Source organism: Haematobia irritans, chromosome 2 (genome assembly GCF_050003625.1).
Source record: "Haematobia irritans isolate KBUSLIRL chromosome 2, ASM5000362v1, whole genome shotgun sequence".
Classification (NCBI taxonomy): Eukaryota; Metazoa; Arthropoda; class Insecta; order Diptera; family Muscidae; genus Haematobia; species Haematobia irritans.
Genome location: NC_134398.1, coordinates 152,076,523 through 152,098,681, shown reverse-complemented (window position 1 = coordinate 152,098,681; position 22,159 = coordinate 152,076,523). Strand labels below are relative to the sequence as shown.

At 31.3% G+C, this 22,159-nt stretch overlaps 1 protein-coding gene across 6 annotated transcripts in view; it reads right to left on the bottom strand.

Moving 5' to 3' along the window:
- Nucleotides 1-7,776: 7,776 nt before the first annotated feature.
- The window catches only part of LOC142226561 (sodium- and chloride-dependent glycine transporter 1), a 64,557-nt gene continuing 50,174 nt past the window's right edge, over nt 7,777-22,159 (bottom strand). For all 6 annotated transcript variants that reach the window (XM_075296639.1, XM_075296635.1, XM_075296638.1 and 3 more), the window contains exons 6-11: nt 19,217-19,337; nt 18,801-19,143; nt 18,581-18,738; nt 18,384-18,512; nt 8,668-8,874; nt 7,777-8,546 (exon numbers count right to left, since the gene is read on the bottom strand). In XM_075296639.1, coding sequence (XP_075152754.1) covers nt 8,271-8,546; nt 8,668-8,874; nt 18,384-18,512; nt 18,581-18,738; nt 18,801-19,143; nt 19,217-19,337 — 1,234 coding nt within the window. In that variant the 3' untranslated portion in view covers nt 7,777-8,270. The remainder of the gene's footprint in view (nt 8,547-8,667; nt 8,875-18,383; nt 18,513-18,580; nt 18,739-18,800; nt 19,144-19,216; nt 19,338-22,159) is intronic.

Sequence of the window (22,159 nt, the reverse complement as noted above, 5' to 3'; positions counted from 1 at the left end):
GTGCCTACAAGAAATATTTATTTTAGACCCCATAAAATATATACCGATCGACTCAGAATCACCTCCTGAGTCGATCTAGCGCTTGGCGTCCGTCCGTCCATCCGTCCGTCTGTCCATGTATTTGTTGTTCACAGGATTTAGGTCGCAATTATTAACCGATTTTGATGAAATTTGGTACAGGGAGTTTTTTTGGGCACAGGGACGAACGTTACTGAATTTGGAAGAAATCGGATCAAATTTAGATATAGCTCCCATATATATGTATTGCCCGATTTCGACAAATGGGGTCACGTTGCACTTTTTTTACTAACCGATCGTCGTCAAATTTAGCACAAAATAATCTTCTGTATCACCCTTTAAGTCTGAAAATTTCATCGAAATCGGTTCAGATTTAGATATAGGTCCCATATATATGTATCGCCCGATTTTGTCAAATTAGGTCATAAAACCCTTATTTATCAACCGATCTTACTCAAAGTTGGCGAAATGTAATCTTCTATATAATATGTGCAAAAAAATCATCGAAATCGGTTCAGATTTAGCTATAGCTCCCATATATGTACCGCCCGATTTTTCTAAATGAAATAAAACTCAATTGAACAAATAATACAATGTTTATACTATAATTTTCTCGAAGAGGAGCGGAGCGGAGCGTGGAGCGGAGCGGAGCGATTTTTTTTTCTCGGAGCGGAGCGGTTTTTTTTTCTCCGGAGCGGGAGCGGAGCGGAGCGAAAAAAATGGACCGCTCCGGATCCCTGGTAGGAATTCACGGTCACGAAATGAAAAGTCATACTCGCACACGCTCACACATGAACAATGTTTTTGTCTCACGCTTTCGCACGATTCACGACAATTTTCGTAATTCACGACAAATCTCGTAAGTCACGAATATTTTCGGAACACGACAATTTTCGTGGCTCAATAAAATTCTGGTAATTAACGAAATTTCTCGTGACTCACGCTATTGAAATCTTAAGCGTGATTAAATATGTAAAGGTGATTAAAATTGTTGAGCTTGAATTTAATCGTGAACGTGAATTTGTTCGTGATTGTGACTTTTTGTGTCTGTTTTACCGTGAGTGCGAATTTTATCGTGAATATGAATTTTATTGTTAACGTGAATTTTATCTTGAGCGTGAGTTGGATCGTGAAAGTAAATTTTTATCGGGAGCGTGATTTCGGAGAAAGTTTACTCACTCACAATCACGAACACAATTTGATTTTCACTCACGCTTACGAGCCACACATTTTTCTTTAATCCCGTTCACGCACATTCACGAGGTTTCGTTTAAATTTCATTCACGGCTTCGCGTGAATCACGAAAATGTTTTGTTTTTTTTTTGTTCTTAACCCATGTCAATTTAACTGGCGGTGTAAAAAACCAAAGTATTATAAAGCGTCAATATTCGTGCTAATCCACTAGTATGTTGCCAAGAAGTGGCTTCCTCCCTTTTTACGATTCCTTCCAAATTCCCCACTGCACTGCAGATATGTTTTCCACATCATCGCCGCATTTCTCGTCACTGGGACATCCCAATTGAAGTTCAAATTTTTTTCAAAATCATTGTTTTTCAAACCTTTTTTCTCCAGGTCTTATGTTCAAAAATATGTAATTTTACTACCACAATTGCCCAAAGTTGCCCACAGGCAACTTTTCAATTTTAAAAATTTCCCATCAGTTGTTTTTTTGCAATTCTAAGATTTGACTTCCAGAAATATTTTATTTGACATGTACTACAATAGATTTAATAAAAACTTTCAACATTTTAGTTGTAATTTTTGAAAAAAGTCACATGTATAAAAACCTCTTTTTAAATTCGCAAATATTTTTTTCTTGAGGTACGTACGTATTAATGAAAAATTTTTTGCTAATTGACAACCAAATTAGCTGATTTTTCATTCAACTTGAAGAAAACACGTGTAGCTTTCGATACCGTTACAGTTTTATGAACAAAAACAAAAACAACGCTGACAGTGAGTCTCAAAACACAAAAAGTTGCCCACAGGCCACTTTAGGGTCGAAAGGGTTAACAGAAATATGCATTTATTTGGACACCGTAGAGCAGTGGTTGCTACGTCCGCCTTGCATGCCAGGGGTCCTGGGTTCGATCCCTGCATCGATCGAACACCAAAAAGTTTTTTTTTTTATACCCACCACCATAGAATGGTGACGGGGGTATAATAAGTTTGTCATTCCGTTTGTAACACATCGAAATATCGATTTCCGACTATATAAAGTATATTCTTGATCAGGGAGAAATTCTAAGACGATATAACCATGTCCGTCTGTCCATCTGTCCATCTGTCTGTCTGTTGTAATCACGCTACAGTCTTCAATAATGGCACTATCGTCCTGAAATTTGGTACAGATTCATCTTTTATTTGCAGGCAGGTCAAGTTCGCAGATGGGCTATATCGGTCCAAGTTTTGATATAGTCTCCATATAAACCGACCTCCCGATTTGGGGTCTTGGGCTTAAAAAACTGTAGTTTTTATCCAATTTGCCTGAAATTGGAAATCTAGAGGAATTTTAGGACGTTTGATGGTGTACCGAAAATGGTGCCTATCGGTCCATGTTTTGGTATAGCGCCCATATGGACTGATTTCCCGATTTTGTTTCTTTTACGTCTAGAAAGTGTATTTTCTATCCGAATTGCCAGAAATTGGAAATCTAGAGGTATTTTAGAACCTTGAAAAGGCGTGGCGAAAATGGTGAGTATCGGTCCCTGTTTTGATATAGCCCCCACATAGACCGATCTCCCGATTTTACTTTTTGGGCTTCTAGAATCCGTAGTTTTTGTCCAATTTGCCTGAAATTTGAAATCTAGAGGTATTCTAGGACCATAAAGATGTGTGTCGAAGATGGTGAGTATCGGTCCCTGTTTTGATATAGCCCCCACATAGACCGATCTCCCAATTTTACTTCTTGGGCTTCTAGAATCCGTAGTTTTTGTCCAATTTGCCTGAAATTTGAGATCTAGAGGTATTCTAGGAAAATAAAGAGATGTGCCGCAAATGGTGAATATCGGTCCATGTTTTGATATAGCCCCTACAAAGACCGATCTCCCGATTTTACTTCTTGGTCTTCTATAATCCGTAGTTTTAATCCAATTTACCTGAAATTTGAAATCTATAGGTACTCTAGAACTCTAAAGACGTGTACCGTAAATGGTGAGTACCGGTCCATGTTTTGATATAGCCACCATATAGACCGATCTCCTGATTTTATTTCTTGGTCTTCCAGAATCCGTAATTTTTACCCAATTTGCCTCAAATCGGAAATCTAGAGGTATTCTAGAACCTTAAAAAGGTGTGCCAAAAATGGTGAGTATGGGTCCATGTTTTGATATAGCCCCCACATACACCGATCTCCCGATTTTACTTCTTGGGCTTCTAGAATCCGTAGTTTTTGTCCAATTTGTCTGAAATTTGAAATCTAGAGGTATTCTAGGACCATAAAGGGGTTGATATAGACCCCTTATAAACTGGCCCTCCGATTTGGGGGTCTAGATTATAGAACTACAATTAAATGTGCTGAATACTGTGTGTATCATTCCATTTTGTGGTATAGCCCCCATTACACCGAACTCCCGATTTAACTCCTAGGGTTTCTAGAAATTGTAGTTTTTATCCGATTTGCCACAAATTGAAAAATACTGGCATTTTAGACCCATAACAAAGTGTATATGATTTAGTTCTATCGGTCCACTTGGTAGGGCCTCCATATAGACCGATTTCATTTATTGATCATGAAAATTGCTTGAAACAGAATGCAAAATTTCCAGATTTTACTTTTCGTAGTCATTTAAATAATTGGGATTAAAAAACATAGATTTTAGATTTCAAAACAAGGCGTTATTTCATCATTTTCTTCCACTTACAAGAGATGGTTATTGTTCCTCTAAAACTCAAACAAAAAATGGTTTTTATAAATTCAGAATCTGATCTAGTCTTCATAGGTAAAATCTTTACATTTATCTGTGGGAAGCGTACTGGTTGAACTGATCTGCTTGGGAAAATATCAAACCCCCCTGCAATTTTCAAAGGCAACTATTATATTTTATTCATGGTGGTGGGTATTTAAGATTCGGCCTGGCCGAACTTACTGCTGTATATACTTGTTCGTTTGTTTACATATATTCCAGATATGTTCGGAAGATTCCAAAAATATGTTCAACATTTCATACTACTATATTAAATTTTTACTATGAACTGTAAAATGAGTCTTATTAAAAACTTAAAGTCAGAAAAGAACAGTGCTTGATATAAACGAAATGGACTGTGTTGTTGGTTCAAAAACATTTTTTTTTTTTTTTGTAAATAAACATTTTGTAACAAACGAATTTTTTTGGTGATAAAAGGTTAAAATTTCCAAGCAATTCAAGGAACTCTAACAAAAGAAAAACTTTTCGGTAAAAGTTTTTTTTTTTACGTGTAGTAAATGTACCCAATTTTATGAAAATGGTCCTCTGAGTTCGTATAAGTTCATATATATAGGAAAATATTGTGTCAGCATTTATTTGTGCCAATATTCTAAGCAACGAGATACATAGACCTACGAGCATCATACGTTTGATTCAGCACCTTAAGCACGATATAAAATAAAAGTATTGAGATATTGAAATAACTATAAAGTGATCGATAATTATAATTATTTTACAATTCTTTTTCCACTTTGTTTTAGGGATTATATAAAGACACGCTTGCAAACTTTTATTTGTGAGCTTTATTTAAGTCTGAGCCAATTTGAACAAAAGCCGGCACATGAGGATAAAATATCAATTCTACATTTGGTGCAAAATGTCGAGAAATCGGAGTCAAATTACAAACTGCAGTAAAATGTTAGATTTCTTACTATGTTTCCCAAATGTGGCTTGGCTATAGAAGTTATAATTAACACTGAGCTAGAGGTGTGCACGTGACACGAAATTTTCGTGACTCGTGACGGCAACGGCATAAGTATGCGTGAGCGCGATTAACCAATCAAATGTGGTGCGTGAGTCACGAAAATAATATCTTCGTGAGTGTGCGTGAGTAACGAATTTCGGAAAAACACGCTCACGAAAATAATCCCGCTTACGAAGATAAAATGCTTACGAGTTGAATTCATTTATAATTTTAATGGCATCCTAGATGTTAAGAGTTTATAAAACGCTCTCGATTTTAATGTTTTCAGTCAGGATCTATAGGTAATTACTCATAAAATTATTCGTGAGTCACGATATTTTTCGTGACTCACGACATTTCAAAGAGTGTTCGTGAGTTCAAATTTTCTTTTCGTGAGCGTGAGTCCTACCAAAAAATATCGTGCGTGAGTGTGCGTGAATAAGATTGCTCCGTCGTGAGTGTGTGTGAGAAAAATATTACTCACGTGCACACCACTACACTGAGCCAATTTATAACTAATCAAATTTGATGCAAATCGCTTCAGATTGAAACCTGTGATCATTATTTTGCGCCACACTGTTGAGCAGGGTATTATAAGTTAGTGCATATGTTTGCAACACACAGAAGGAGACGAGATAGATACATAGTGTCTTTGGCAATATTGCCCAGGACCGGGCCCTGAGTCGATCTAGCCATGTCCGACTGTCCGTCCATCTGTGACCACTTTTTTGTGATCAACGTGTGGGTCGCAATTATTGTTCAATCGACGACAAATTTGGCACAAGTATGTGTTTTGGTTCAGAATAGAATTCCATTGATATTGGAAGAAATCGGTTTAGATATAGATATAGCTCCCATATTTAGCTTGCAGATCCTCTAAGAGAAGCAAATTTCTTCCGATCCCGTTGAAATTTGGTACAAGGTGTTAGTATATGGTCTTTCACAACCATGCAAAAATTGGTCCACATCGGTGAATAATTATATATAGCCCCATATAAACCGATCCCCCGATTTGGCTTGCGGAGACTCTAAGAGAAGCAAATTTCATCCGATCCGGGTGAAATTTGGTACATGGTGTAAGTATATAGTCTTACACCATGCCTAACCTAACCTAACCTGATTCAGTTGAAATTTGGTACATGGTGTTAATATATGGCCTCAAACACCCATGCAAAAATTGGTCAAATCGGTCCATAATTATATATAACCTCCATATAAACCGATCCCCAGATTTGACCTCCGGAGCCCCTTGGAAGAGCAGAATTCATCCGATTCGGTTGAAATTCGGTACGTGATGCTAGTATATGATATCCAACAACCATGCACGAATTGATTCATATCAATCCATAATTATATATAGTGCCCATATAAACCGATCCCTGATTTGACATCCAGTGCCTTTTGGAGAAGCAAAATTCATCCGATCTGGTTGAAATTTGGTACGTGGTGGTCGTATATGATATTTAACCACCATGCCAAAAGTGGTCCATATCAGTCCATAATCATATATAGACCCCATATAAACCGATCCCGAGGTTTGGTTTTGGAGCCTCTTGGAGGAGCAAATTTCATCCGAGTCAGTTGAAATTAGGTACATTGTGCTAGTATATGGCCGCTAACAACCATGTCTACCTAGGTCCATATCGGTTTATAGTTATGTATAGCCCTCAGATAAATCGATCCCCAATCACACAAAAATTTGTTCATATCAAGTTCATAATTTCAATTCTGGTTCTCTACGTACCGTGCTAAAGTCCATATCGATTCGTAAATATCTGTAGACGTACCTATTCATATTTTTTTGTCTAATATATGTCACGTATGGGCTAACTCACAATTTAGAAAACGATGTTAAGAAGTTTTAAGATGCCACAACCCAAGTAATTCGATTGTGGATGACAGTCTTTCGTAGAAGTTTCTACGCAATCCATGGTGGAGGGTCACAATGGACTGAATAGTCCAAGTGAGCCTGAAATTTAATCGGGCTGCCACTTTGAACTTTAAACCTATGGTGGAGGGTACATAAGATTCGGCCTGGCCGAACTTACTGCCGTATATACTGGTTTATTTTTATTTCTATAGAAAATTTTGTCAACATTTTATTTCTATAGAAAATTTTGTGAACATTTTTCTTCTGTCGAAAATTTTGTCAAAATTTTATTTCTATAGGAAATTTTACTTCTGTAGAAAATTTTGGCAAAATTTTATTTCTATAGAAACTTTTGTCAAAAGTTTATTCCTATACAAAATTTGGTCAATTTATGTAGAATATTTTGTCAAAATTTTATTCATATAAAAAATTTTATATCTATAGAAAATTTTATCAAAATTTTATTTCTATAAAAAATTTTGTCAAAATTTTATTTCTATAAAAAATTTTGTCAAAATTTTATTTCTATCGAAAATTTTAACAACATTTTATTTCTATTGAAAATTTTGTCAAAATTTTATTTCTATAAAAAATTTTATCAAAATTTTATTTCTATAGAAAATTTTGTCAAAACTTTATGTCTATAGGAAATTATATCAAAATTTCACTTCTGTAGAAAATTTTGTCAAAATTTAACATATGTAGAATATTTTGTAAAAATTTTATTCTTATAGAAAATTTTGTCAAAATTTTATTTCTATAGAAAATTGTATCAAAACATTATTTCTTTAAAAAAATATTTCAAAATTTTTTTCCTATTGAAAATTTTGTCAAAATTTCTATGGAAAACTTTTAGTGTTGTTTTTCCAGATTTTACTTTTCGTACTCGTTCGATTTTAAGGATTTTAAATGAAATTTTCAGAAAGAATCATGGTGGTGGGTATTGAAGGTTTGGCCCGGCAGACTTTTATGCTGTGTCTACTAAAAAAATTCTTAGGGTGTAATAAAAACATACAAACTTCGTCTCTTGAAATTTATTTGTAACATTTTTTTTATTAATATTATTTATACTATTATATATCTTAGCTTTTAATATTCAATAAATTATAACTAACGAATATATTTACATACATAAGTAATATACATATATATAAAAAAATTAAACTATTTGTATAACCGTAATTATCTTTGAATAATTCCATACTCATATATAAATGGACATCAACGTATATTTGTCATAATTAATTTTAATAACTAAATTACGAAATATTTTGTTTGGATCAGCTGTATTTTAATTTTGACAGAGTATTCCACCATGATAATGTTTTTTTTTTTTTTTTTATCTATTATACAATATTTAAAAGTTGTTTGTTTCTGTTTTGTGTGTCTACATTTAATTAATAAAAATAAAAAAAAAAAGAAAATTAAACCAACACAAAGTCTTTTGTCACAGTATTGCTGTTATTTTGAATATTTTAGATTTTTTTCGTTTTCTAATTTCATATCAGGAACATTAACAATTTTCATGTTCATTGTTTAGAATGACCAACATTTCTGAGGTGCCCATTATCTCTTCATAGTAACGGCGATTATCCGCATCTACAGGATGCCAATCGTGTGGGGCAAAACATTGTTTGATACGCTGCCGCAGTGAACCCGTCGATTGACTTATTTTGTAGGCAATATACAGGGGAATGGCAGCAAACACCACACTCTGGATTATCATATTCAGCACAGTGGGCGGATTGCCACCGTCCTCGGTGGTAAATGTTGAATAGATGACTTCACCCTAGTTTTTGGTTTAAAGATAAAATATTAAATGATAAGAATTAAGTGCTAGAAATATGTAGAGCAACAAATTTGGGAGGCGTTTAAGTCACTGGGGAAAAATCCTAAGCAAGTTCACTTACAATGCAGAATCCCAAAAAGAATGGTGTCAAAAACCGCAATAGAAATATTTTAAAATTTGATATCGTTTTGCCAAGCATAAATTGCAAATCACATTGAAAACGTTCCCGCCCATAGATCCATGTACAAATGAACAGTACCAATATTGAGATAGTCAGATGTGTGACCGTGACGACCTCGGGCAATACATGCAGATGTTGAAAGCCTTGCTGTAAAAAAAAACAAAAGCAAAAAATAAAAAAGATAAAACATTATTCAAAATTTATTTCATTGCCATAAAATAAAATATGCCAGATTTTTTTTTGTATTAGGTCGAAAGCCAGATGTTAACAGTGAAAATATGTTTTCATATTCAAATTGAAAGTGAAATTCTGGTTATAAGAACAATCAGATACATTTTTGAGCGCAACATAAATACTCGTACAGAATTATGCTTTAATACATATATATTAAAGTAATAAAATTAAATGAAACTTTCTATATTGATTTTAGACCATATATTGATTTTAGACCATATAAAATATATACCGATCGACTCAGAATCACCACCTAAGCACGGTTGCCACTTGAACCAAAAATAATTTACTAAAATTTGGAGTAGATTTTACCAAAAAAAAAACTACTAAACAAAAAAATCTTATTTTGCAAAATTTTATTTCTGTGGAAATTTTTATCAACCTTTTATTTCTATAAAAAATTTTGTCGACATTTTATTTCTATAGAAAATTTTGTCAACATTTTATTTCCATAGAAAATTTTGTCAATATTTTATTTCAATAGAAGATGTTATAAAAAATTATTTTTAAAGAAAATTTTGTCAAAAAATTTATTTTTATAGAAAATTTTGTCAAAAATTTTTCTTTTATAGAAGATGTTGTCAAAATTTTATTTCTATACAAAAATATTGTTAAAATTTTATTTCCATTGAAGATTTTGTCAAAATATTATTTCTATAGAAAATTTTGTCAAAATTTCATTTCTATAGAAGATTTTATCAAAAATTTATTCTTATACAAAATTTTGTCAAAATTTTATTTCTATAGAAAGTTCTGTCAAAATTTTATTTCCATAGATTTTTTTAAATTTTATTCCTATAGAACATTTTTATTTTTTTTTTATTTCTAAGAAATCTTTATTTCTGTAGAAAATTTTGTCAAAATATTATTTTTATAGACAGTTTTTATTTCTAAAGAAGATTTTTCCAATAATGTATTTCTATAGAAAATTTTATTTCTAATCTACCAAAATTTGGAGAAAATTTTATCAAAAACCTACTAAATAAAAAAAAATTATTTTGCTAAATTTTATTTCTATAAATTTTTGTCAACCTTTTATTTATATAAAAAATTTTGTCAACATTTTTTTATTTCTATAGAAATTTTTGTTTGAAAATGTCAAAAATTTTATTTTTATAGAAAATGTTGTCAAAATTTTATTTCTATACAAAAATTTTGTTAAAATTTTATTTTCATTGAAAATTTTGTCAAAATATTATTTCTATAGAAAATTTTGTAAAAATTTTATTTCTATAGAAGATTTTATCAAAAATTTATTTATACAAAATTTTATTTCTATAGAAAGTTTTGTCAAAGTTTTATTTCCATAGACTTTTTTTAATTTTATACCTATAGACCATTTTTACCAAAAAAATATTTTGTAAATCTTTTATTTCTAAGAAATTTTTATTTCTATAGAAAATTTTGTCAAAATATTATTTTTTTGTCAAAATATATTTTTATGTTCTCAAAATTTTATTTCTAAAGAAGATTTTATCAAAACTTTTTTTCTATAGAACATTTTATTTCTAATCTACCAAAATTTGGAGAAAATTTTACCAAAAAAAAAAACTACTAAATAAAAAAATATTATTTTGCAAAATTTTATTCCTTTAAATTTTTTTCAATCTTTTATTTATATGAAAAATTTTGTAAACATTTTACTTTTATATAAAATTTTGTCAACATTTTATTTCTATATAAAATTTTTCAATATTTTATACCTATACAAGATGTTGTAAAAAATTTATTTTTATAGAAAATGTTGTCAAAAATTTTATTTCTATAGAAAATGTTGTCAATATTTTATTTTTATACAAAAATTTTGTCAAAAAATTATTTCTATAGACAATTTGGTCAAAATTTTATTTCTATAGATTATGTTGTCAAAAATTTATTTTTATACAAAATTTTATTTCTATAGAAAGTTTTGTCAATATTTTATTTCCATAGATTTTTTTTTAATTTTATTCCTATAGAACATTTTTACCAAAAAAAATATTTTGTAAAACTTTTATTTCTAAGAAATTTTTATTTCTGTAGAAAATTTTGTCAAAATATTATTTTTATAGACAGTTTTCTCAAAATTTTATTTCTAAAGAACATTTTATCAAAAATGTATTTCTATAGAAAATTTTATTACTAAATTTTACCAAAAAAACTACTAAATAAAAAAAAATTATTTTGCAAAATTTTATTTCTATACATTTTTTTCAACCTTTTATTTCTATAAAAAATTTTGTCAAAATTTTTTTATTTCTATAGAATTTTTTGTTTGAAAATGTCAAAAATTTTATTTTTATAGAAAATGTTGTCAAAATTTTGTTTCTACACAAAAATTGTGTTAAAATTTTATTTTCATTGAAAATTTTGTCAAAATATTATTTCTATAGAAGATTTTATTAAAAATTTATTTTTATACAAAATTTTGTCAAAATTTTATTTCTATACAAAATTTTGTCAACATTTTATTTCCAAAGAATTTTTTTTTAATTTTATTCCTATAGAACATTTTTACCAAAAAATTATTTTGTTAAACTTTTCTTTCTAAGAAATCTTTATTTCTATAGAAAATTTTGTCAAAATATTATTTTTATACAGTTTTCTCAAAATTTAATTTCTAAAGAAGATTTTATCAAAAATTTATTTCTATAGAAAATTTTATTTCTAATCTACCAAAATTTGTAGAAAATTTTACTAAAAAACTACTAAATAAAAAAAATCTTATTTTGAAAAATTTTATTTCTATAAATTTTTCTCAGGCTTTTATTTTTATAAAAAATTTTGTCAACATTTGTTTATTTATATAGAAATTTTTGTAAATATTTTATATCTATAGAAGATGTTGCAAAAAATTTATTTTTATAGAAAATGTTGTAAAAAATTTATTTTTATAGAAAATGTTGTCAAAAATTTTATTGTTATACAACAATTTTGTTAAAATTTTATTGCCATAGAAAATTTTGTCAAAATATTATTTCTATAGACAATTTTGTCAAAATTTTATTTCTATAGAATATTTTATCAAAAATTTATTTTTATACAAAATTTTATTTCTATAGAAAGTTTTGTCAAAGTTTTATTTCCATAGAATGTTTTTTTTTTTTTAATTGTATTCCTATAGAACATTTTTACCAAAAACATATTTTTTAAAATAATATTTCTAAGAAATCTTTATTTCTATAGAAAATTTTTTCAAAATATTATTTTTATAGAAAATTTGGTAAAAATTTTATTTCTATAGAAAATATTGTCAAAATTGTATTTCTGTGGAAAATTTTCATCAAAATGTTATTTATATAGAAAATTTTGTCAAAATTTAATTTCTATAGAAAATTTTGTCAAAGTTTTATTTCTATAGACATTTTTGTCAAAATTTTATTTATGTAGAAAATTTTTTATATAAAAGTTTGTGAAGTACCTCTTAGTTGGAGAGGAATATTTTGCAAAATCTACCAAAACATCAAGAATTCTACCAGTCTACCAACAGTAACAAATCTACCATTATCTACCAACTTTGTGAACCGTGTTCTCGAGTCGATCTAGCCCTTGGTGTCCGTCCGTCTGTCCATGTATTTGTTGTTCGCAAGATTCCGGTCGCAATTATTACTAGATTAAGTATTGAAGTTAGAAAAAAAACGGATAAATTTGAGATATAACTCACGTATATATGTATATGTGGCCCGAGTACGACAAATTGGGTTGCGCTTCTTTACAAAACAATCGTCGTCAAATTTGACAGAAAGTAATCTATTTCACCATCGTTCAATTCTGCAAAATTTCATCGAAATCGGTTCAGTTTTAGATATAGCTCACATCAATCGATCTTACTCAAAGTTAGCTAAATGTAATCTTCTATAGCACTAACTATATGTGCAAAAATCATCGAAATCGGTTCAGATTTAGCTATAGCTCACATATATATATGTACCGCCCGATTTTCTTAATTTAGCCATAAAACCCTTATTTATCAACCGATCTTACTCAAAGTTGGCTAAATGTAATCTTTTATAGCACTAACTATATGTGTAAAAAATCATCGAAATCGGTTCAGATTGAGATATAGCTCCCATATATAGCCCGATTTGGCCATAGAACCCTTATTTATTATCCGATCTTACTCAAAGTTGACTCGATCCAGTCCTCTATAGTATTAACGGTATGTGCAACATTTCATCGAAATCGGTTCAGATGTAGATATAGCTCCCATATATGTAACGCCCGATTTTGAAAAATTTGACCCTAATAACCTTATGTTTGACCATAGAGGCCTCATTTCATAAAGGATTTTACTCAAATTTTGCTCAAGGTAACCTTTTGTGGTATTAATCAAACCCGCAAAATATTATGCAAATTGGTTCAGATTTACATATAGCTTCCATATATATGCATCGCTCGATTTTCCCAAATTTGGCCATAGTACTTTTATTTATTAACCAATGTTACTCAAATTTAAAATTTTGATGTACTAGCTGATCGTATTTATACGTACTTGTAGCTCTTCCATAAGAATATTGCTCGATTTTTAAAAATTTGGAATTATTACCCACACTAATTGAGCGATTTTCTCTTTTTTAATAATGGGCTTAATATTAGTGGCATACTAACCCCGTAGGTGCAATATCAACTACAGCCAGTGTTGCTAGAAGTAGGTGAAATTCCCTATATGTAGGGGTTTTCTAATATTTAGCGCTTGTAGGGACGTAGGGCCACAATGTAAGGAAATTTTCACTCAACACAATTTGTAATAATTTTTACATTTTTGTGGCTCTAGAGGAGGAAATTAGAAGCCGGCAGGGCTTGATTTTTAACAATGTGTGGTAACAACAGTTACTACTCGTGCCAAAAAAAATCTAACAAAATTTGAAGATTACCTCAAATTGCTACAAATCTACCAAACTAATATTTCTATAGAAATTGTTGTCAAAACTTTATTCCTGTATAAAATTTTGTCAACATTTTATTTCTATAGAAATTTTTGTCCAAATTGTATTTCTATAGAATTTTTTTTTCAAAATATTATTTCTATAAAAAATTTTCTCATAATTTTATTTCTATGGAATTTTTTCTCAAAATTTTATTTCTATAAAAAAATTTCTCAAAAAAATTTTTTTATAGAAACTTTTTCCAAAATTTTATTTCTATAGAGATTTAACAAAACAAAAAATACTATTTTTGGTAGAATTCTACCGTGGCAACCGTGGTGGTAATACAAATTTATTTTCTTGGTTTTATACGTCGCATTTTCATGTTTTAAGATAATAAAGTACTTAGAACCATTTTAGTTTTGTTATTTTTTTTTAATTTAACGAAAATATTGTAGGAAAAATTGTTTGGGAATGTATGGGAAAGTAGGGAACTTTTTTTTTCCTTGTAGAGTAAACCGAACATTTTCCCTGGCAACACTGACTATGAGCTATACACGCAAAGAAAAAAAAAACGTTTGGAAAACGTGTACCGAAAACGTTTTTGTTTTGTTAGAGTTTTTTGAATTGCTTCGAAAATTTTAAACTTTTTTCACCAAAAAAATTTGTTTGTTACAAAATTTTTATTTTTTCAATAAAAAAAGTTATTTTTGAAACAACAACACAGTCCATTTCGTTTATATCAAACACTGTTCTTTTCCGACTTTAGGTCTTTAATAAGACACAGTTTACAGTTCAAAATTTAATATACTACAATGTAATGTTGAACATTTTTTCGGAATCTTCCGAACATATCTGGAATATATGTAAAAAAAAAAACAAACAAAAACTTTGGTCGAAGCGGGGATCGAACCCACGACCCTTGGCATGCAAGTCGGACGTAGCAACCATTGCTCCACGGTGCCAAACTAAATGTTTGTTTCTGTTAAATAAACTTTGTTTATTCGGTTCGTGGGCGCCGCAAGCTATGCTATATAAATATAACTTATATGGATATTTATCTATTGATGACCATAACAGGTACATTAGTGTGTTGGCTTACAAAGTGCATGGTCCGCGGTTCGATTCTCCGTCCAGGCAAAAGGTAAAAAAATTTTAAAAATTTATAAAATCGTATAATTTCTTCTACATTGTTGGTATTACAGAAAAAGGTGCTAAGAACTAAAAAACTTCGTGGAAGTAAGAAAGATGTGAGGGAAAATGCAATTAGCCAGAAAAAAATTTTTTTGAGTTAGTCTTTATGAAATTGTTTTTACATCCTGGAAAAGAATAAACGTTTATCACAAAAAGTATATACTTTTCTTCCAAATGCACTTCCTTTCAACGAAAAGCAAATGAGAAACGAACTTTGTTTGTCTAAAATTTCGTTTGGGAGGAAAGAATTATTTTTTTGCGTGTAGTCAGTTTGAGACAAAGCACCCATAAACATGTACCTCTTAATTTTCTTAAATATGCAACTGCGGTTTATTTCCCATACCTATATCAATGTTACCCCACAAATGCTTATGATTACTAATTCAGTAAGGGTGATTTAGGGTATGATATAGTCGGCCCCGCTCGACGTTCTACTTTACTTACTTGTTTAGTAATGGACTCAATATTAAAGTCATACTAACTCTATAGGTCCAAAATCAAGTATAGATCCTTTTATAAGGCATTTCACCATAGGATGGGGGTATACTAACTTTATCATTCCGAACACATCGGAACCCCATAAAGTATGTATATTCTGGGTCGTGGTAAAATCTGAGTCGATCGAGCGATGTCCGTCTGTTTGTTCGGATGGTATTGCAAATGGACCATATCGCACCACTTTACGTATAGCTTTGATTTTCGAAGCCTCTTGGAGGAGCAAATTTTATCCGATCAGGTTGAAAATTGGTACGCATTATATAAACTCAAAAAAGTTTACTTGTATCAAAAGTTTTTTAACCATCCTTAAGGATTTTTGTATTAATTCCGAGCAAACGATGCGGCTTCTTTAAAATAACGATATTTTTTAGGTATCTATCTAGCTTTAAATCTATGAGCAATAAAATTAAAAATAGGATACAGATCATATTTTTCGAATTTTCATTCACTTTTTGCAATATATTAGTAAAGAAAAGCAATGAAAGTAACAAATCGTTCTCTAGATTTCAAAAACACTTTAAACCAAAGATGGAAAACCTCCAAATAAGTCTTAGCCTATATTTGAAGCTTTTTTACCTTTAATCAAGAGATTCAATAAATTAATTGATTTGAAGACGATTTCTTTAAATGTGTTTTTCTTCACTTTAAAGTAAAATTGCCTTACATGGAAGACCTACGATTTTAACAGATTTTTATACCCTCCACCATAGGATGGGAGGTATAATAACTTTGTCATGTAACACATCGAAATATTGCTCTAAGATCCCATAAAGTATATATATATATGTATATTCTGGGTCGTGGTGAAATTCAGAGCATGTCCGTCCGTCCGTCTGTTGAAATCACGCTAACTTCCGAACGAAATCCGCTCTCGACTTGAAACTTGGAACAAGTAGTTGTTATTCATGTAGGTCGGATGGTATTGCATATAGCCCCCATATAAACGGACCCCAAAATTTGGCTTGCGTTGCCTCTAAGAGAAGCAAATTTCCGATCCGGCTAAAATTTGGTACATGGTGTTAGTATATGGTCTCTAACAACCATGCAAAAATTGGTTCATATCGGTTGATTATTATATATAGCCCCCATATAAACCGATCCCCCGATTTGGCTTGGGGAGCCTCTAAGAGAAATAAATTTCATCCGATCCGGCTGAAATTTGGTACATGGTTTAGTATATGGTTTCTAACAACCATGCAAAAATTGGTCCACATCGGTCCATAATTATATATAGCCCCCATATAAACCGATCCCCCGATTTGGCTTGCAGAGCCTCTAAGAGAAACAAATTTCATCCGATCCGGCTGAAATTTGGTGCATGATGTTAGTATATGATCTCTAATGGCCATGCAAAAATTGGTCCGTATAGACCCCATATAAACCATATAAATACTAACACCACGTTCCTAATTTTAACCGGATCGGATGAATTTTGCTCCTCCAAGAGGCTCCGGAGGTCAAATCTGGAGAACGTTTTATATGGGGGCTATATATAATTATGGACCGATATGGAACAATTGTGGCACGGTTGTTAAAGATCATATACTAACACCATGTTCCAAATTACAACCAGATCGGATGCAATTTGCTTCTCTTTGAGGCTTCGCAAGCCAAATCTGGAGATCGGTTTATATGGGGTCTATATATAATTATATACCGATGTGGACCAATTTTTGCATGGTTGTTAAAGACCATATACAAACACCATATACCAAATTTCAGGCGGATCGGATGAAATTTGCTTCTCTTTTAGGCTCCGCAAGCCAAATCTGGGGATCGGTTTATATGGGGGCTATATATAATTATGGACCGATGTGGACCAATTTTTGCATGGTTGTTAGAGACCATATACAAACATCATATACCAAATTTCATCCGGATCGGATGAAATATGCTTCTGTTAGAGGCTCCACAAGCCAAATCTGAGGGTCCCTTTATATGGGGGCTATACGTAAAGGTGGACCGATATGGCCCATTTTCAATACCATCCGACCTACATCGATAACAACTACTTGTACCAAGTTTCAAGTCGATAGCTTGTTTCGTTCGGAAGTTAGCGTGATTTCAACAGACGGACGGACGGACAGGCTTAGATCGACTCAGAATTTCACCACGACCCAGAATATATATACTTTATGGCGTCTTAGAGCAATATTTCGATGTGTTACAAACGGAATGACAAAGTTAATATACCCCCATCCTATGATGGAGGGTATAAAAAAAAACAAACAAAGATTATTTGTACTTAGATTTCGTGTACTGAAATTTAGATGGCATATTCTTCCATATTAGGTCAATATTTCTTTCAGTGTAAACTATGCGTCGTTGATCGATTAGAAGCTTAATTCCATCCAAATCCCAAGAAAATACTTTTGTTGTTACACCCAAAGAAAAACTACTTTCCTCCGGAACGAAATTATGACCAAAGAAATCTATTTTCTATATTATAAAGTATTTTCTTTAATGAATTTATGACAAACGTTGGTAGAATTATTTTTAATATATTTTAGTTGCCTTTAAAGAAAACTTCGTTTTTTTTTTCTAAAATTTCATACATCAGAAAATAAATCTCTTCTTGATGTGTATGTCTTAATTTAAGAAAACTTCTGAGTTTTCAGCAAGTACAAAACATTTTCTTAATAAATTTTGTTTGATTTGTTTGTTGTTCTACTACAGGTTTTAGCAAAAAACTGGGTTAAAAAATGGCAGACAACAGTGACTTCTTTCAGCAAACCTTTTACTGTTTTAGCAGACTTTTCTGTTGTTTCTACTAATAAAATTCTTTGCGTGTACATTGCTTGCTATTTTTTACAGTTGATTTTTACAAAAGTTGTTCTTTAAATTTTCAAAAATATTTGTTAATTTTTTCATCATGTATAATCTTACCTTTGTACAGAAATATACGGACAGCAGCAACATTATTATACTGAGAGCAATTGTAACTCGTGACTTCATTCTGCGCAAAGATTCGAACTCATCGAAAAGAGCTCGCAACACGGTCATCATTTGAACAATCTGTAAAGTGAAAAAATTACTGAAATAGTTTCAACAAAACATAGAATAGGAAGCTCTGTATAACTTACCACAGCTGAAAGCTCTGCTAAGAAGAGCATAAAGAAAAATAAAAATGTCCAAAAATTTGGTAGACTATTAAAGCTGCTAAATAGATAGGCAAAACAAATATAAATAAATCTCATATTGTGTTCCTCGTCGACATCTACATGTAGAAGAGCTACATGATCTGAAAATAAACGAAAAAAAAAAATGTTACAAAAATAACCATCTATAGTTATATAGAATTACCTTCAAAATGATCCAAAGCTATGCGGGTGCATAACGAACCCATTTGTGTTATAATCATGAACGTGATGGCAACCCAGTACATTTGTTTCTCGGTATCCTGACGAAAACGATTATGACTGGCCAATGTTAGAACACTACCACATCCTGGTCCCAATAGCCAGATTGGCATTAGAACAGCTGCCTTAATACCAGCCATAATGGCTTCATGTCTATTTGGTAACATGGGCTCCATATAATCCACCATTGTTACCCATGAAATCTGAACGTACAGCAATAAATGCACAAATATCGCAACAAAGAGTGTCATCAATAGCAAACTTGTACATCGTAAAAATTTTCCTATCTTAAAAGGGGAGAGAATGGGAAAATGGTGAGTATGATTGTCGTTTTGTTGAGAGTCCAAAGAGGAAACTTACGAATGTTACTCGTTTTAAAATTATTGCTAATGTTAGTAACCATACTCCAATGATGCCACCTAGAATTGGCCATGAGATCGATAATGGATTTGTGGAGCTGTCATCTGAACGTATGATATATCTGCGAAAAATAAAAGTTTTTGGGAGAATATTAAGAACAAGTTTTTTAACAATGGGAGATATTTTTCTATGCAAGTATCAAATAAAATACTTTGATACACTAAAACAAGTCTATACGGATGTAAGTTCGGCCAGACCGAATCATATTTACCCTCCACCATGGATTGCGTAGAAAACAGGGCTGTGGAGTCGAGTCAATTTTGCTCGACTCCGGCTCCGACTCCGACTCCAGCATTTCTTATAAGCCTCGACTCCGACTCCGACTCCGGAGTCGACTCCAGGTGGTGTACCTAAATATCATTTTAACAGTATTGTAATTTTAAGGTGTAGTGTTCCAAAAATAGACCAATATAAGTATTCTATGTTGCCCTATGTGTTTATATGTCCAAAAGAACTCTAATTTTAATTTTTGATATGACTCGACGACAAATCTCAGCATTTTAGGAATGTAAAGAACTCTAAATTTTAATTTCAGGACAATAAATTAAAATACGACACAAGACTATATAGAGACCACATCAAAGTATGGGTAGATAACAACAATCTCCACACTGAAAAAAACAGTGAACCCACCAGGAAGAAAACGTTTAGTTAATTTTAGAAATTTTTTAATATTTTTAGAAAATTTTAACTAAACAGTATTACAAACGCTGACATCACGCCGATATCAAAAAAATAAGTCAATATTTTTCGACAAATTCAAGAAAATTTATTAGACATAATTATTTTTTTCCACTTGTTAAAGAAAATTTTGTAGTTTGAAAAAAAAAATGGAGTTCAAAATTGCAAGAATGTCGTTAATGACATACGAAGTTCATGAGGAACGAATTTGTAGTAAAATTTACAAATTTTAAGAAATAATGAACTATTTGGTGAGAAGTTCGAATTTAGTTAAACTTTTTACTTCATTTGTGTATAATTTTTTCCGTTTTTTAGTTCATTTAACTAACGTACGCAAAAAATTATTATTGTAAACGAAACTTTCTCCATATATAATAATTCCATGAACTAAAACAAAGTTAAATTGGCTTTAGTGAAATAGAGAGTTCACTTTTTTTGAGTGCAGAATATGAATTTATAAAAACACAAAATTTCAAAAAAATATTTAAGCTTCCAGATGTTTAAGAAGTAAAAATCTTGGTATTGGTCTATGTAGGCATTTTATAAAAAAATAAATCTATATAAAAAAGAACAAGTATTTACAGCAGTAAGTTCGGCCGGGCCGAATCTTAAATACCCACCACCATGAATCAAATATTATAGTTTCCTTTAAAATTTCAGGGGGGTTTGATGACAGATATTCTCCCAAGCAGAACCGTTCAATTAGTACACTTCCCGAAAGTAAATTTAAAGATTTTACCTTTGAAGACTATATCAGATTTTAGATTTATAAGAATCATTTTTGTTTGAGTTTTAGAGGAATCATTAACATATCTTGTAAGTGTGCAAGCAAATGATGAAATAACGTCTTGATTGGAGATCTAAAATCTATAGATTTTCACCCCCATTATTTAAATGATTACGAGAAGTAAAATCTGGAAATTTTACATTTAGTTTCAAGCAATTTTCATGATCAGTGCGCCTTTTATACACTCAAGAAGTGAAATTGGTCTATATGGAGGTATTACCATACGGGCCGATAAAAACTATATCCGATACACGTTTTTGTGAGTCTACAATACAATTTCAGGCAAATCCGATAAAAACTACGGTTTCTAGAAACCCACGGAGTTAAATCGATAGATCGGTCTTAAGGGTGCTATACTAAAACATGGACCGATAATTACCATTTTTAGCACACCTATTTACGGTCCTAAAACATTTTTAGATTTAAAATTTCAGGACAATTGGATAAAAACTACGGCAAAATAAAATTTCAGGCAAATTGGACAAGTCCAAAAAGTAAAATCGGGAGATCGGTCTATATGGGCCTATACTAAAACATTGACCGATACTCTCCATTTTCGGCGCACCTCTTCGTAAAATAATTCTAGATTTCAAATTTAGTGCAAATTGGATAAAAACTACGGATTCTAGAAGCCCGAGAAGTGAAACCGGGAGATCGGTCTATATGGGTGCCATACCAAAACATGAACCGATACTCACCATTTTTGGTATACCTCTTTATGGTCCTAAAATACCTCTAGATTTCAAATTGGATAAAAACTACGGATTCTAAAGACCATGTAATAAAATCTAGAGATCGGTCTATATGGGGGCTATACGAAAACATGGACCGATACTCACCATTTTTGGCGCACCTCTTTATGGTTCTAAAATACCTCTAAATTTCAAATTTCAGGCAAATTGGATAAAAGCTACGGTTTTTATAAGCCCAAGACCCCAAATCGGGAGGTCGGTTTATATGGGGACTATATCAAAACCTGGACCGATATATCCCATCTTCGGACTTGACCTGGCTGCAGAGAAAAGACGAGTTTATGCAAAATTTCAGCACGATTGCTTCATTATAGAAGGCTGTAGCGTGATTACAATAGACAGACGGACTTGGTTATATCGTCTTAGAATTTCTCCCTGATCAAGAATATATATACTTTATATAGTCGGAAATCGATATTTCAATGTGTCACACACGGAATGACTAACTTATTATACCCCCGTCACCATTCTATGGTGGTGGGTATAAAAATATACAAAAATCAAAATGTCGGGCTAATCAGATTTCTTAAAGCAAATCGGAGATGGGTTTTTATGTAGGTGCTATATCACAAAATTGTTCAGTATGACCAATCTTTGAACTCAACATGCCTGCCAAAAATTCAGAACGTTAGGTTCTACAATTGCCTTAAATTGTGCCTTTAT